Genomic DNA, 14,315 nt, shown 5'->3' on the forward strand with positions numbered 1-14,315 from the left:
GACTTCGGATAGATTCCGATAGTCTATATCCTCGGCTCTACCTTCGGGTAGTCTTTACTCTGTTAGTTTCTAGTTCGGATACGTCCGGATTAGCCTTATACGCGTTTCCGATATCCGGAAGACTTCCGGATATACTACGAGACCCGTCCGGACCTTCGGACGCGTTATCGTTAGTACTTTGAAATAAGGGACAGTACTTGGGAAAGGGGCACAGCGTACGAGCTGAGGCCGAAGTCCTTCGGATCCGATCTTACGAGAGTACGACCTTAACACATGGGCTGAAACATGCGACAAGCTGCGCAAAGCAGATGCTGACCTCCGGAGGATGCAAAGGGTAAGGGAGTCAACCTCCGAAATGCTGAAGGTATTGGATACCCTCATTGAGGCCTTTGAGGACTCAAGTAACATGTAAATATTGATCAATGTCTGATAGTAGACACATTGCAGTACTACTCAGTAGGTAGTCCTTGGTACTTGTATATTCTACCTACCCAGTACTCGCTGCCAGGTTTTCTGTGCTCGGTACTTGGGGCTCGGTACTCGGGGCTCGGTAGTGGGGGCTCGGCAGTCGGGGCTCGGTAGTCGGTGCTTGGTACTCGGGGCTCGGAATTCGGGCCTCGGAACTTGGGCCTAGGAACTCGGGCCTCGGGGCTCGGTACTCGGTGTTCGGTACTCGGGCCTTGGTACTCGGTGACCGGCGTTCGGGCTTCGGTATTCAGGGTTCGGTACTCGGGCCTTGGTACTCGAGATTTGGCATTTGGCAATTATAATTTGTTTGTTAGTACTTTGACATATACATAATAGCACTTATGACATTACACATGAGGGCAGGAAGATATATGTACATTAAGTGCGTCCCCGTGCTCTGGTTACTCTAGGTGTACTGTCTACTGGCATTTGCAACTTACTCCGGGTCGTCCTCGTGGATGGTTCAACAGTGACTCGAGTGCCCCTCCTCCTTTTCTGTGCCGGCGGTGTGATACTCTCTTCCATTTCGACATCATCTCTAACCTCGCCCGTCGCGTTGTCAGTTAACCCAGCGAGGAGGTCTCCCATTTGTGATGTCAGTAATGCACCTTTTTTGGCCGGCTTGGCCGGGCGAGGCTTTGGAATTGGACGTGGGACTGCCGGCCCTCTGGGTGTAGGACCTCCCGTCCTGGGCTTCTTCAGCGGAGGTCTCCCGTCAGCCAGGTCATCATCCACATTATGCTCCGTATGATGAGTGGCACTCTCCTTATCACTCTCGGCTTCTGTCGATGACTCCCGAGGCCTTCGGATGGTAACCCTCTGTTGCCTTCTCACTATACGAGTCTGAGGAGAGGGCGAGTTGCCAGATATGACAGATGGTACCATGTCCCCATCTTTGTTCTTCCATGCTTTGAACAGAAATGTGGGCCCTTCGCCTGTTTCTTGCCGAGCGAGCCAAAACTGGAGCAAGGTAGTGGTGTCCCAAATTTGCAGCTTCGAAGGTTCCTTCAAGTCAACATCCGCCGGAAGATACGTCTGGGCCACGAAGTCATCCTGACTTTGTACAATGGCACTCCATGGCACAACCGCCTTGTCCTTCCCGGAGCATATCCCTTTGTCCATGCATTGAACAATTTGTCAGGTGATGCGACGACAAACTCACGATAGTGCGATGTAAGAAAGGCCCTTACTATGGCCTTCTTCTCCTCAAGTTTGGTGTCGGTGATGTCCGGAAGGAGTGGCATACCCTCCCCGTCCATTTCGAGTTCGAAGGCTGGTTTTCGAATTCATTTTCGACCTCCATTGACCTGACGTCCTCCATCCTGTGCCCCGGCGCCTATCATTGTGATGCTCAATATGTTCAATCTGGTATACATGGTTCACACACTCACCGAACTGTTCCTGCGCGTACTCCTGCCACACTGGCTCAATGTCCTCCCAGTCCTTCGTCTTCATGAAGCTGTCCCCATCTCCTAAGGCCTCATTATCATCATGCCTGCATGAATATTTTGAGACGAAAAATCTCCATCTATGGATAAATGTACTCACATCCCGAACAGCACCTCGCCCTTTTCATTCTTCCAAGCTGACATCACGAACACTCTCATCCCACATTGCCTCCACATCTCGTTCGAAAAGTGCTCCATATATGCCGGACCCTTCTTACGAGCCACTTGTGCTTGTATCTCCGGAGGCGGACAGTTGTTGGACCACTCTTCGGCTGTTTCTTTAGCCTTCTCCAACTCATTGTCGTCCAATTCAGCCATGACTCTCTTCACCGCCGCCTGATAATGTTTGAACATACCAGGATCTCCTGGCTTTACCCCGGACTCGTCCTCAATCCTCTTCAGCACTTCTTCGCGTTTTTGCTGGTAGACCACCATCCTGGGAGTCCATTTCCTCCCATACTTGATCATGTCCTTCCTTTCCTTCTTTTTCTTGTTGTTGAACAACCAAGTCTTGTACACCTAAGAGTTGATGAAAGAATGTGACGTTAAAAATTTAGTTTTTCAACACAACAAAGAAGCCTCACCTGCTTCCTCTTTTTCCATTGTTTTTGGTCCAACTTCGGAGCAAACAACCTGGCCGCCCTTGCTATGGCAGTGAAAATCGCTCGCTTCTCACTCCTTTTGGCAGCAGTCCACTCAGGAAGGTAGTTCTTCAACTCCAAAATCTCCTTGTCCGTGAGCTTCTGAGACTGTGGTTGACGCATCCTGTGTCTTCCGGAAGTCGTGTTGGTGGAATGACCTGTTCTTGCCATAGTGAATCAAAATGCAGAAATGGCTAAGGATTTTCAAGGTGAAAGTATTAATGAATTGTGCGAAGTTGAACTTTGAGCAAAGCCTAATGATAGGTTAATCGGCCCATATTGGACCCTGAGCCATTAATGGAAATGAATTTGTAATAAGCCAACAGGACTGCACCGCATCATATTGCAATAACAATTCATTACACCTGAGCTGATGCCTTGCTTGCAACATTAATAAACAAGATGAAGATAGGTAGATGCACCCCAGTGCAAAAATCTCACAGGGTGGAAGCAAGGGGCAGCAAAGGTAGGAAGACTTGGGTCAAGGTCCCACTTGCAAGCACGAGGCGACATGCCTACAGGTCCATGCCTAACTCTCCCCCGGAATCACCAACAATTCAGCCTGTTGAGGCACCGCCTCCTTGGGAAGACTTTCCTGACAATACTTATGAGCAGGACCAAGGCTCATTTGAGCCTTTGCAACTCCCAAAAACCATGGCAAGTTCATGTACAATGTTGGAGTGTCATTCAAACTATGGCTAAGCATTCAAAATACAGAGTCAAAATGACTACCTCAGGCAATGGCTGCCAAGGCAGGAATCATATCTACATCACCTCCTCGATCGAGAAGCTCCACCCGAAGACAGGAGATGCATCATCTGCCAACAGGATGGGGTGTACAAATGTCAAGATTGTCTTGGCGAGCCACTTTATTGCACGGGCTGTTGCAGGAGTCAACATCGTAGCAATCCTTTCCACTGGATCAGTCAATGGAATGGGCGATTCTTTGAGCGGAGTTGTCTAGCTCATGTGGGACTCATTATATACCTTGGCCATGATGGCAAACAATGTCCGGCGGTCACCGATCGGTGGGATTTGTTTGAAGAAGATGAACCCGAAGACCTGCTCGAGCCTGAAGATCTGCCATTTGTGTCCGGACCCGAGTTCCAGCCAAAGGAAAACACCATGGTCATCGTGGACAAGTCCGGAGTTCATCGCCTGGAGGTTCGATGCTGTGAATGTCCGAATGCCATGAGTCCGGACATTCAAATGTTTCGACACAGATTTTTCCCTGCATCTTTTAACAGGCCAAAGACTGTGTTCACCTTCAGAGTGCTCAATGATTTTCTACTGGACAGCCTTGAATGCGGCACCTCGGCGATGAACTATTACAGCAAGCTCCGGCGAATGACCTCCAGCATGTTTCCACACCTTGTTCCGGTAATGCCTTACCCTCATGATATACTGGACATCATATTGACAAAGCACATTGCAAGGACCGATACAGAGAGCTCATGAGGGTCGCTCGACAGTGGAGGCAGTTGAAGACAATGAAATGGCATGGCTTCGGCCATCGTTCTGATAACCCGAGCACAGGAGAACTTGCATTATTTTGCCCGGCATGTCCTCAGCCTTGGATTAATGTGCTGTTGTCAGAGGATGAATCTCTTGATGAGTGAGTCCTATTCTCAACCTATGTGGCCTCCATAATAATACTAGGGATCCAAGCTGGAAATACACCCGGTCATTTGTGATGGACGGAAATTTCAAAGCCGAACATCTGCATCCCATTAAGCCATTCGATGAAGTTTGGCTGTCCGATGGGCTTGGATTCATGGTAGGAAATGACAGGTATAAAATGCACCTGGCAGAGGCTGCTGACACAGTGGAAAAATCAAGCTGCAACAATCACCGGGCAGTAAATCAAGCTAATGCTGCTCGGCACAAGCTGGAGTCCACCGGTATCGGGGGAGTTGCCTGTGCCAGACACGGTTGCTTTGTCCCTCACTCCATGGTGGATTTTCAGAAAGGCGAAAGGCAAGCCACATCCACCATTCCCCATTCACGAGTTAACCATGGGTCACTTGCAGACAAATGAACATGGACTATGCCCTTTGCGAGGCTTCCCGGCACAACATGGAAGGCATCACCAGGGCTGTCACCTTCTATGATATTAATTGTCAATACAACAAACACTTTCGGGTTCGGGTGGATCGAAGTCGATTTCTAGAAATGGCACCACAACTAACCATCATTCCCGGAATTGGGTTGTGGCACGTTCATGGCCATCAGGACAGCTGCTATGTCCGATATGCTTCTAACTTTATTGAAGGCATTGGTCGGATCGATGGAGAGATCATGGAGACGCTATGGGCACGGCTCAATTTGATCTCCCCTGCTGCTCGGGGAATGTCATCTCCCCACCGAAAGGAATGCCTTGATTATCAGATGAATGACTCCAATTTCTGCAAGATGATTCGCATGAAAAGGACTCTATGCCGGAAATACAAACTGGCTAGGAATGGTATCTTAGAAAGTGGAAAGGCATTCGACAGACTCGATGAAGCAGCACCCTCACATTTGAAGACAGAATGGTTAGCCAGGGAGAGGATAGCTTAGTCAAGCAGATTGAATGATCCTTCAGCCATGGATGAATATGAGATCAATATCAAAAAGGGTACGTTGAGTTCCATTGTCTCCGTCGAGGACTGAATTAATATTGCACTCAGCACCTAGCAAAAAGGAGATCGAGCTTAGATTGTTAGAGGAGGGTAACGCCCGCAATGCAGCACCCTCTCGCAGATCTGTGGCGACATGGATATCAACAGGGTTAGCAATTGAAGAGGCTCAGATTGCATTGCTCATTGAGGTCCGAAGGATCGGAAGAAGATCCACCGAGACACAGAGATTAGACATCGCCCGTCAAAGAGATCGGCTCCAAGGCCAGATAGATGGATTTGCTCGGTCTGCTCTAACACATCTCGGGGAGGGATTTGATGCAGATGATGAACCTGAAGACTTGGACGTAGACATTCTAGATGATCTCGATGATGACCTGGCGGATTTCACAGAGACATCTCACACATGGACAAACTCTCCCGAGCTAACTGTAATCCCATTGCCATCAAACCTGGGGGTTGACAGATGCAGACGATGCATGGCAGAGGATCTGATTCCCCTGGAGATGTCGCTTCGTGAAGGGCAGGCCAATGATGCCCTTCACAATCTCCGCATTTACCTTTGCAACAAGGCCATCCTGTTCCGAACAACCGTTAGGCAGGCCAATTCCCAGGCCCTGAAAACTCGAGCTTGGTCCCAGGTAACGTCGGTGCAGCAGGCAGTCTCCCTCCATGCCAGCATATATACAAAGACAAGGAAGCAAATGATGAAACTTGAGCCGGGGCAAGACCAGCTTCAGAAATACAAACCCCTGCTTCGCGAGCAACTCAAAATCAGCACTGCAGTGGGCGACCCAAATGCCCGAGGTCAACAAAATGAATCTTTGGCTTGGTTTTGGTCTGTTGAAGTCGACCTCGGGGGTCCTGATCAATCGTGGAATGAAGAATGTGAGTTCCCGCTTGCATGTCATATCCCGCGGTTACCTGACTGGACCCATGCCAAGTTTACCGAGTCCATTGGCTGAGGGCAAAGGCACTACGGGATCGATGGAGGGAAGAAATGCTATTGGTCACATTCGAGATGGATTGGACATGTAAGTTCTTTTTGTGGAAAACAACCATATGGGGCGAGCACATGCAGGAATCATTGGAGAAACGACTTCTGGGTCACGGATGCTACGCCGGAAGGCAATCCCACATGTATTCATTGCTGGCACAGGATGCGCAGGCAGCTTTTCAAGACCTACAAAATGTGTTGATAGAGGCTGGAGATGAATGAACATTGTTTTCTCATGAAGTCCCTTTTTCCACATACATAATTGACGCCCGGGAATTGTCCGGGTCAGCCCATGTCGGAGTTTGAATTTCGTATCCATCCATCAGTGATTCTTATCTTCACATCTTGACCATCTTTCACTTGTATTGCCAGCGCCATAGTCCTGTATTAGCCATGTCTGCATCTCATGCATCCACTTCTGGCACTCTGAATCCCGGAAGCCATTACCGACCTCTGAAGCTGAGCCTTGCAACTATTTCCTGCACATTGGCAATGGCTGGATCGCGCGTCCGTGCAATCATCTCTCAATATCGGACGGAAGCTGCCAACAATGGTCTATCTGCTGACCGGATCAAGTATTTTAAAGCCGGGCTGCAATGGGAGATGAATGTATGTCACCACTGCCCTGATGACTTTGTTGGTCAATGCTAAGAATTTGAGCAGACATTTGTCACACCACTCCTGCAGTACTCCGCTTCACAGAATATCGTGTCGGTTCTTCCGGTCCCTGTCGCTTATATCCTTAAGTTGTATCCCATGCTGACCTGGAACACTGTTCCGGACGACGTCTTTTCATTCCACCTCCTTTCATTTCATGATGAGCCAATTGCAGGACATCCGTCCCGGATTGTGTTCGCATATACATGTCCATGGTGGATGGGAAACACCACAATCCCTGATCAACCATGGCAGTGGGATGAAATAATGGCTTCCTGCGTCTCTCACTACCAGTATTGGGCGGTAAGATGTCAGCTGAATTACCTTGATTGATGACTTATCTGTTTCAGCTTAATGTTGAGGATGATGCTTTGGTACTTCCAGAGAAGTTGAAAAACACTTCGACTCCACCACTCATGGGACTGAGATTCATCAAAGAACGCATGGAAGCATTGCTGGAGGAGCAAGATCAGGGCATCGAAGCTAAGATGGGAGAGGTGAAGATGTACACTGACATGTTAGAGAAATTGAGGAAAGGCAAAGGAGTGTAGTCCCATTCACTCTTCATTGTATACAAGATGTAACATATTCTATGCATTCAAAAATCTCACATTTGAGTCCCAGACGCCCAGGTCCCGAGTCCCGAATTTCGGAGGTCGGAGGTCGGAGACCCGGAGCTCGGCAACTGTGTTGGCTGTCAGGGTATCCAGACCATTGGAGATAGCATGTGTGAGTATTTTGCGTTTCATGGTTTATGTTGGGTGAATATGGAATCGGGGATCAGGGACTCGGTATTCAGAACAGTGTCAAGTCCCAGGTCACGAGCTCCGAGTCCCGAGTACCGAACCCCGAGTCCCGAGTCCCGAATTTCGGAGGTCGGGGCTCGGAGACCCGGAGCTCAGCAACTGTGTTGGGTGTCAGGGTATCCAGACCATTGGAGATAGCATGTGTGAGTATTTTGCGTTTCATGGTTTATGTTGGGTGAATATGGAATTGGGGATCAGGGACTCGGTATTCAGAACAGTGTTGAGTCCCAGGTCATGAGCTCTGAGTCCCGAGTCCCGAAACCCACACCCAGCAGTTGCCGAGCTCCGGGTCGCCGAACCCCGACCTCCGAAATTCGGGACTCAGGGACTCGGGGTTCGGCACTCGGGACTCGGAGGTCGTGACCTGGGACTTGACACTGTTCTGAATACCGAGTCCCTGATCCCCAATTCCATATTCACCCAACATAAACCATGAAACGCAAAATACTCACACATGCTATCTCCAATGGTCTGGATACCCTGACACCCAACACAGTTGCCAAGCTCCGGGTCTCCGAGCCCCGACCTCCGAAATTCGGGACTCGGGACTCGGGGTTCGGTACTCGGGACTCGGAGCTCGTGACCTGGGACTTGACACTGTTCTGAATACCGAGTCCCTGATCCCCGATTCCATATTCACCCAACATAAACCATGAAACGCAAAATACTGACACATGCTATCTCCAATGGTCTGGATACCCTGACACCCAACACAGTTGCCGAGCTCCGGGTCTCCGAGCCCCGACCTCCGAAATTCAGGACTCGGGACCTGGGCGTCCGGAACTCGGTATTCAGAACAGTGTCGAGTCCGGAGTCCACAATGTCGGGGTTCAGGGTTTTGTTAAATGTGTATGGCAATAACAAATGTTAATTCGAGCGTATTTATACATCTTCCCCCAGTCTCAAATATCACTTGCTGAGGTCCGGGTGTCGGGACTAAGTACCCCGGCACTCAGGACTCCCATATGTCAAGTCCCGAGTTCCAATTATTGAATACCGAGGCTTGCATCCAAATTATTTAGTCCCACATATCACTTGGGAAATGCTCAAAATTGAGTATTGAGGTCCGGATCACAATTGGTACATGGTATTCATTTGTTGGAATGTATATAGGTCACAATGCTTGCTCTTTGTTTGATCTTTCACATGCTGTATGGACCATCCACACTAGCCCATCCACATGATGGAACACCAGCATAAATATGAACAGCATCCCTCATATACCATGCCCAAGCAATCCGATCCCCTTCCACATCATACACTCCATGTCTCACAATCTTTCCAGAAAACGCAATCATACAGCCGGAATTGTACTTGAACTCCAGCTGAAGGTTTGGCATTGTCATCCGAGCATTAGAATAGTCCCCCACGGTGGTGAGAATGTCGAAGCATTCAGCAATGGACATGTGGTCTCGATGATGGGGGGTTTCCCGATTGGAAATGATGGAGAGGGTGTTAAACACGGATGCCCAGTACTGCAGGGCCTCCGGCATCTGTGGCAGATCCTTGCTTACTGCTATATTTCCAAGGTTTGACAAGGTTCTCAACCCTGCCCAGTACTGCTCAGGATGCATGACTCTGAGTGCCGCGGACGCGATGGCTGCTGGCCTTGCAATGGCTTTGAGGATATTCTCGCAGGAAGGTCCCTTCAATGATGCAGATACCTCCGGATCGGACACATTCTTTGGGATTGGTAAGTATGACTGCCGGAATCACCATCTCATCAGATCCTACCTCGTGTCCCTGTTGAAACCATGCCGGAGATAGATTGATGCATCCGGGAGTTGCTCCAACATCTTCCGAGCCCCGGTTGAACAACCTTTGATTAGTTCGCCAATTGCCATCAGCCCTTACACTTTTTTCGAGGCTTGGAGAGAGCAAATAGGTGGCCTCCCTGATTTCCTTCTGTAGGTTCCATTAATATTCGATATCCATCGAGTAACAATGTATATTACACACCTGGGTGGTGTCTGTCAGGGCATCTGGGAGATACCATGCAATGATGGCACTGGATGCATCAAGAATTATTGCAGGTTCATCGACCAACCTTTTGCCTTCATGGCCAGGAGGACACCTCTCAAGCAACCTCGCCTCTTTATGTTCATTATGCCCGGTGTCCTTCGGGGAGATCAATTTGCTATATCTTGCAATATCCATCTGCATCTGAACTGTCATGCAGGAATTTGAATGATAAATAGAATTTTCCGAATCTGCAGGAAGACCCACTGGGATTTTTAGATGCCTTTATGAGTACATCAGCCAAGCGATCGCACGCCATCACCAGATCAGTGTCTAGGTTGGGGGAAGGTATGACTGGGCCTCCTCCAGTCTTCTCTGCCTTGAATTTCTGTTCGGTATATTCCCCTGCTTCATAAGTCACAGTCAGGGCCCAAGTGCGCCAGATGTTTATGCTATCAGGAGGGGAAGGGGAAGAACCGTTCATGCTGGATGTTAATCTTGGGAAATCAGACGCTGAATGCTGGATGTCCGGACTTTGGTGTTATAGGGGGTGGAGATAGAGAGGATCAGATAAGGGAGCGATGGATAATTTTGGCCGCTGTCAAAGATGTATTATTATCCATTGCTCAATGAAATACTACCTGATTGGAAGTGTGCTGGTCATCAGATATTCATTTGTCGACTCCCGGGTCCCGGTACTCGGAAGTCGGTACGGTTGACCCATATTTGAGTGGTCGGAATTTGGCGTCTCATAGGGCAACACAAGCTTCGTACTGCCATATCAGGAGATCACCTGCTGCTCCTGGAACTCGGTAACTGTGATTTATTACCTCCTCTGAGTAAGGTTGACTTGCTGGTCATCAGATATTCATTTGTCGACTCCCGGGTCCCGGAACTCGGAGGTCGGTACAGTTGACCCATATTTGGGTGGTCGGAATTTGGAGTCTCGTAGGGCAACACAAGCTTCGCACAGCCATGTCAGGAGATCACCTGCTGCTCCGGGAACTCGGTAACTTTGATTTATTACCTCCTCTGAGTACGGTTGACTCACATTTTGGCGGTCGGAACTTGGCTTCTCGTAGGGCAACACAAGCTTCGCACCGCGGATTCCATATTCTGCAAGACAACCTAAGCACCATCAGAGGCCATGTCAAGAGAGCACCTGCTGCTCTCTTTAGAAACATCTGAACTTCGGTTGGCCATTTAACACGGAAAGTATTAACTAAATTATGTGTTGAGTTCCGGGTCCCGGAACTCGGAACTCGGAACTCGGTACAGTTGACTCCAATTCTGGTGGTCGGAACTTGGCTTCTCGTAGGGCAACACAAGCTTCGCACCCCGGATTCCACATTCTGTAAGACAACCTGTGCACCATCAAAAAGTATTAACCAACTTATGTGGTGAGTTCCGGGTCCCGGAACTCGGAACTCGGTACAGTTGACTCAAATTCTGGTGGCCGGAACTTGGCGTCTCGTTGGGCAACACAAGCTTCGCACTGCCATGTCAGGAGATCACCTGATGCTCCGGGAACTTGGTAACTTTGATTTATTACCTCCTCTGATTTGGTTGATGTACAACTACCTCAGCTCCATCATGTCTACAATTATGATACACATGGGCCCACCCATCTATATTGTATACCACCCTCGGCCCACCGGTCTAATACAACATCCCATACAACACCCTCGGCCCACCGGTCTAATTAATATGCGTCTGGGCCCACCCGTATAATACAATATTTTATAATACCCTTGGCCCACCCGTCTAATTTAATATGTGTCTGGGCCCACCCGTGAATGTGATAACAAGTACCTACCCATCTATCTCATACCCATCTACCTTAATACACCCATCTGCATAATATCCAGCTACCTCGGCCCACCCGTCTACCTAATATTCATTTACATCAGCCCACTCATCTACTCTATATATTCCCTGCATGGGCCCACCCGCCTCCATCGGGAATAATTTGCCTCCCGGCCCATCCGTCATAGTCGAGAATATTTTTATCATGGGCCCATGGTCCGCTGGCCCGTATCATACGGGATATTATGCACGTCCGTTCCCTCGTATTATACGGAGATAGGTCACTGTAGTATGTGCCCCTTTAGGGTCGAATGCACTTGCCATCTCAAGTATCGCAGACTAGGCAACGCACGACCTACAACTTTTCAGATACAGTCAGGAGCATTTCTTTGTTCCTCTCAGTATTGTTGTTTCTACATCGGTAACCCAAATGACTGGAGTAGACAATGAGAGCATCGACGAACTAGAAGCGTATGAAACCGTAGAACCCAACGAAGACGAGCCAGAGCGCGCGCAAGACGATTAGCGCGCGCGACCATATTCCGCGCGCCCGCGCATCACCCAATCATATTCGCGCAAACGCGCATCCCTCAAAAACATAAAAACAAAAACACCAGATAATACGAAGAACACAAAAATATTCCATTGAGTACATACTCTCAGTTTTACCCCGGGTTTCATCCGGTGATATCTCTCATATCATTTGTTCATATAACGCGCATTGCCTGCACATAAACCCCACAGACTCTAGAATATATCAAATGCACCAAGAAACACGCTAATACCCCGCAAGTACATACTGATCACTACCTTAATTGTATAGCGCACGCATAATCACCTCATTAGACTTTCACTTTCTAACGCGCGCGCGGCGCCGCGCACTTTTTTTCTAACTTTCATTCAAGCGCGCGCACGTCATCGCCTCGGCGCGCGCGGCGCAACAAGGCAGGCATAGATGATGGAAGGCGCATGAAGAAGACAAGACGGGCGCGCACCCCGCAGAAAATTCAGTAAAGTCCATTGCATTACCTTGATCTCATCGCGCGCTTGTCACTTACTTACATACTTATAATTTTAATTTCTTAAGCCCAGTGAATCAGATGGGGACATGGACTTGGACATGGAACAAGACAACACAGGGATTATCATACAGGCACATTGGCGCTTAGAAGACAAGAAAAACAAAAGAGAGGTGCATCTACTTAAGGGAGTCATTGATCTGCCTCTCCAATTCAGCCCACGCGTTGGACATAGCGAAAAACTTGTTGGAATAGTTGAGGAGGTCCGCCTGTTGGGCGCATGCATACTGGCGCATCTGGAGAGTGGAAGTGCGCAAGTGTGCATTTTCCTCCTTCAAACGCGCGGATTCCACCCGCGCCTCTTTCAACTCCACCGCTGGATCCTTGAACTTGTCCTTTCCCTTAGGCGCAGAACCAGATGCCAAAGGACCAACGGCGCGCACAGGAATATCGCGCGAGGCGCGCATGACCTTCTCCTCCACAGAGCGCTCTCCAACAATCTCCACATCCATCTCAGACTCCTCAGATTCTTCTTCATCCTCAACAGCAGTGGAGGAAGCGGTCTCCTTTGCAGACTCAGCAATAGGGCGCTTAGGCATTGGTTTGCGCGGGCGCGCCTTAGGCGCATCAGTAATGTTGCGCTTAGCTAATCCACAGCAGTTAGTGGCGCGCGCCAACAATAGACAAGAGGCGCGACTTACAGAAAGTGCAAGCGCGCTTGGAAACATCACAAGGAGGGCACCGGCGTCCAGGCGCGCCTCCACAGTCTATGTCCTTGGCAATGCAGGCGCCACAGCGCCGCGCCTTGACCACAGACATGCGCCCGACATGCGGCTAGCGCAACCAGCCATGTTAATAGAGTGGCGCGCCAACAGGAAACAGAAGACGCACCTTCTTGCTGACATCAGTACCAGACGCGTCAGTGGTGCGCGCCTCGACTTCGGACGCGCCAGTGGCGCGCGCAGCTTGCATGGGAGGCGCCGGTGGAACTGAGGCAATCGCCTTCGCCTTCCAGTCCTTCACAACCGCCTCAATCTCCTTACAACTCTTCCGTCCCTGCTTTAACGACTCCGCGCTCTTGTCATCCATCTCCAGCACCAACGCCAACACACCCGCGCGCGTGGAACAACCGTTCAAGGTGGCCTAGGAATGTTAGTCCACAATAGACAAATACATGTAAGCGCACTCACCAGCACTGAATACCACTCACGCAACTACATCTCTTGATCCTCGAGGAGTTCCGGCTTGAGATCAGGCGCGGACATCACACATCCTTCCAAAGAGACCAGAATGGAGGCCCAAGCGACAAGGAGGCGGTCGGCATCGGATTCCGCGCTAGCATCACCCATAGGCGCATCCTCAGGAGGCCCTTGTGCCACTGGAACAGGCTCAGGGGAAGGAGTGGCATTCAACATAGCAACATTGAAAGTAGGCATGATGAGAGATTGATAAGGAAGAAGTCAAGAGATCGTGAGAACGCGTCCATCTTCTTATCAACATCTCCTCCGATTACATCATCGATGCTCGCGATCATCAAAGGACGACCCTACTCTCGCGATCACCTGATCCCTGTCTATCATCACCTCTCTAAGTCCAAGATCCCGCTGTAGAGACTAATATCTCTGTGGCCTTGCAGGGGTCTAAAATCCCATTCTTACTACCACTTCCTCACATAGCGCGACTCATACCTCACGCAGCGCGCCCTCGCGCTTTGTCGGCCGCTCGCAAGCGCCAGCGCTCCGGTCGCTTCTTAGTCGCGCATCGGCGCGCACATCCTTGGTTCCGTCGCACGTCCTCCGTCCATCCATTCCATGTCCGTTCGGTTCGTCGGTGCGTATTCCGATTCTATTTTCATTGATTTACCATATCTCCGGCGCTTATGGTCATATTTCGTAT

General features: G+C 49.7%; 4 protein-coding genes across 4 annotated transcripts; 3 read left to right on the forward strand and 1 right to left on the reverse strand.

Annotated features, from left to right (window-relative positions):
* Positions 1-846: 846 nt before the first annotated feature.
* Positions 847-2,728, reverse strand: F5891DRAFT_1194025 (uncharacterized protein; the record flags this gene model as incomplete). The annotated part of the gene is made up of 6 exons (XM_041367869.1): positions 847-1,580; positions 1,631-1,741; positions 1,781-1,804; positions 1,860-1,963; positions 2,017-2,435; positions 2,501-2,728. 6 exons carry the CDS (start codon positions 2,726-2,728, stop codon positions 847-849), a joined length of 1,620 nt encoding a protein of 539 aa, XP_041221071.1.
* A 546-nt stretch (positions 2,729-3,274) lies between these two features.
* Positions 3,275-5,092, forward strand: F5891DRAFT_895906 (uncharacterized protein; the record flags this gene model as incomplete). Its single annotated transcript, XM_041373365.1, is given in 4 exon segments — positions 3,275-3,937; positions 3,994-4,172; positions 4,217-4,576; positions 4,588-5,092. Coding segments are annotated over 4 exon segments (1,707 nt in total), but the record flags the coding sequence as incomplete, so codon positions are not given.
* Positions 5,093-5,143: 51 nt separating this feature from the next.
* On the forward strand, positions 5,144-6,394 carry F5891DRAFT_1194026 (uncharacterized protein; the record flags this gene model as incomplete). The annotated part of the gene is made up of 3 exons (XM_041367870.1): positions 5,144-5,174; positions 5,227-6,063; positions 6,120-6,394. The coding sequence occupies 3 exons, from the start codon at positions 5,144-5,146 to the stop codon at positions 6,392-6,394; spliced, it is 1,143 nt and encodes a 380-aa protein (XP_041221073.1).
* A 171-nt stretch (positions 6,395-6,565) lies between these two features.
* On the forward strand, positions 6,566-7,380 carry F5891DRAFT_1194027 (uncharacterized protein; the record flags this gene model as incomplete). The annotated part of the gene is made up of 3 exons (XM_041367871.1): positions 6,566-6,781; positions 6,836-7,132; positions 7,180-7,380. 3 exons carry the CDS (start codon positions 6,566-6,568, stop codon positions 7,378-7,380), a joined length of 714 nt encoding a protein of 237 aa, XP_041221074.1.
* Between the last annotated feature and the right edge of the window lie 6,935 nt (positions 7,381-14,315).

This window comes from Suillus fuscotomentosus (genome assembly GCF_016647785.1).
Source record: "Suillus fuscotomentosus strain FC203 chromosome Unknown F5891scaffold_65, whole genome shotgun sequence".
Taxonomy (NCBI): Eukaryota; Fungi; Basidiomycota; class Agaricomycetes; order Boletales; family Suillaceae; genus Suillus; species Suillus fuscotomentosus.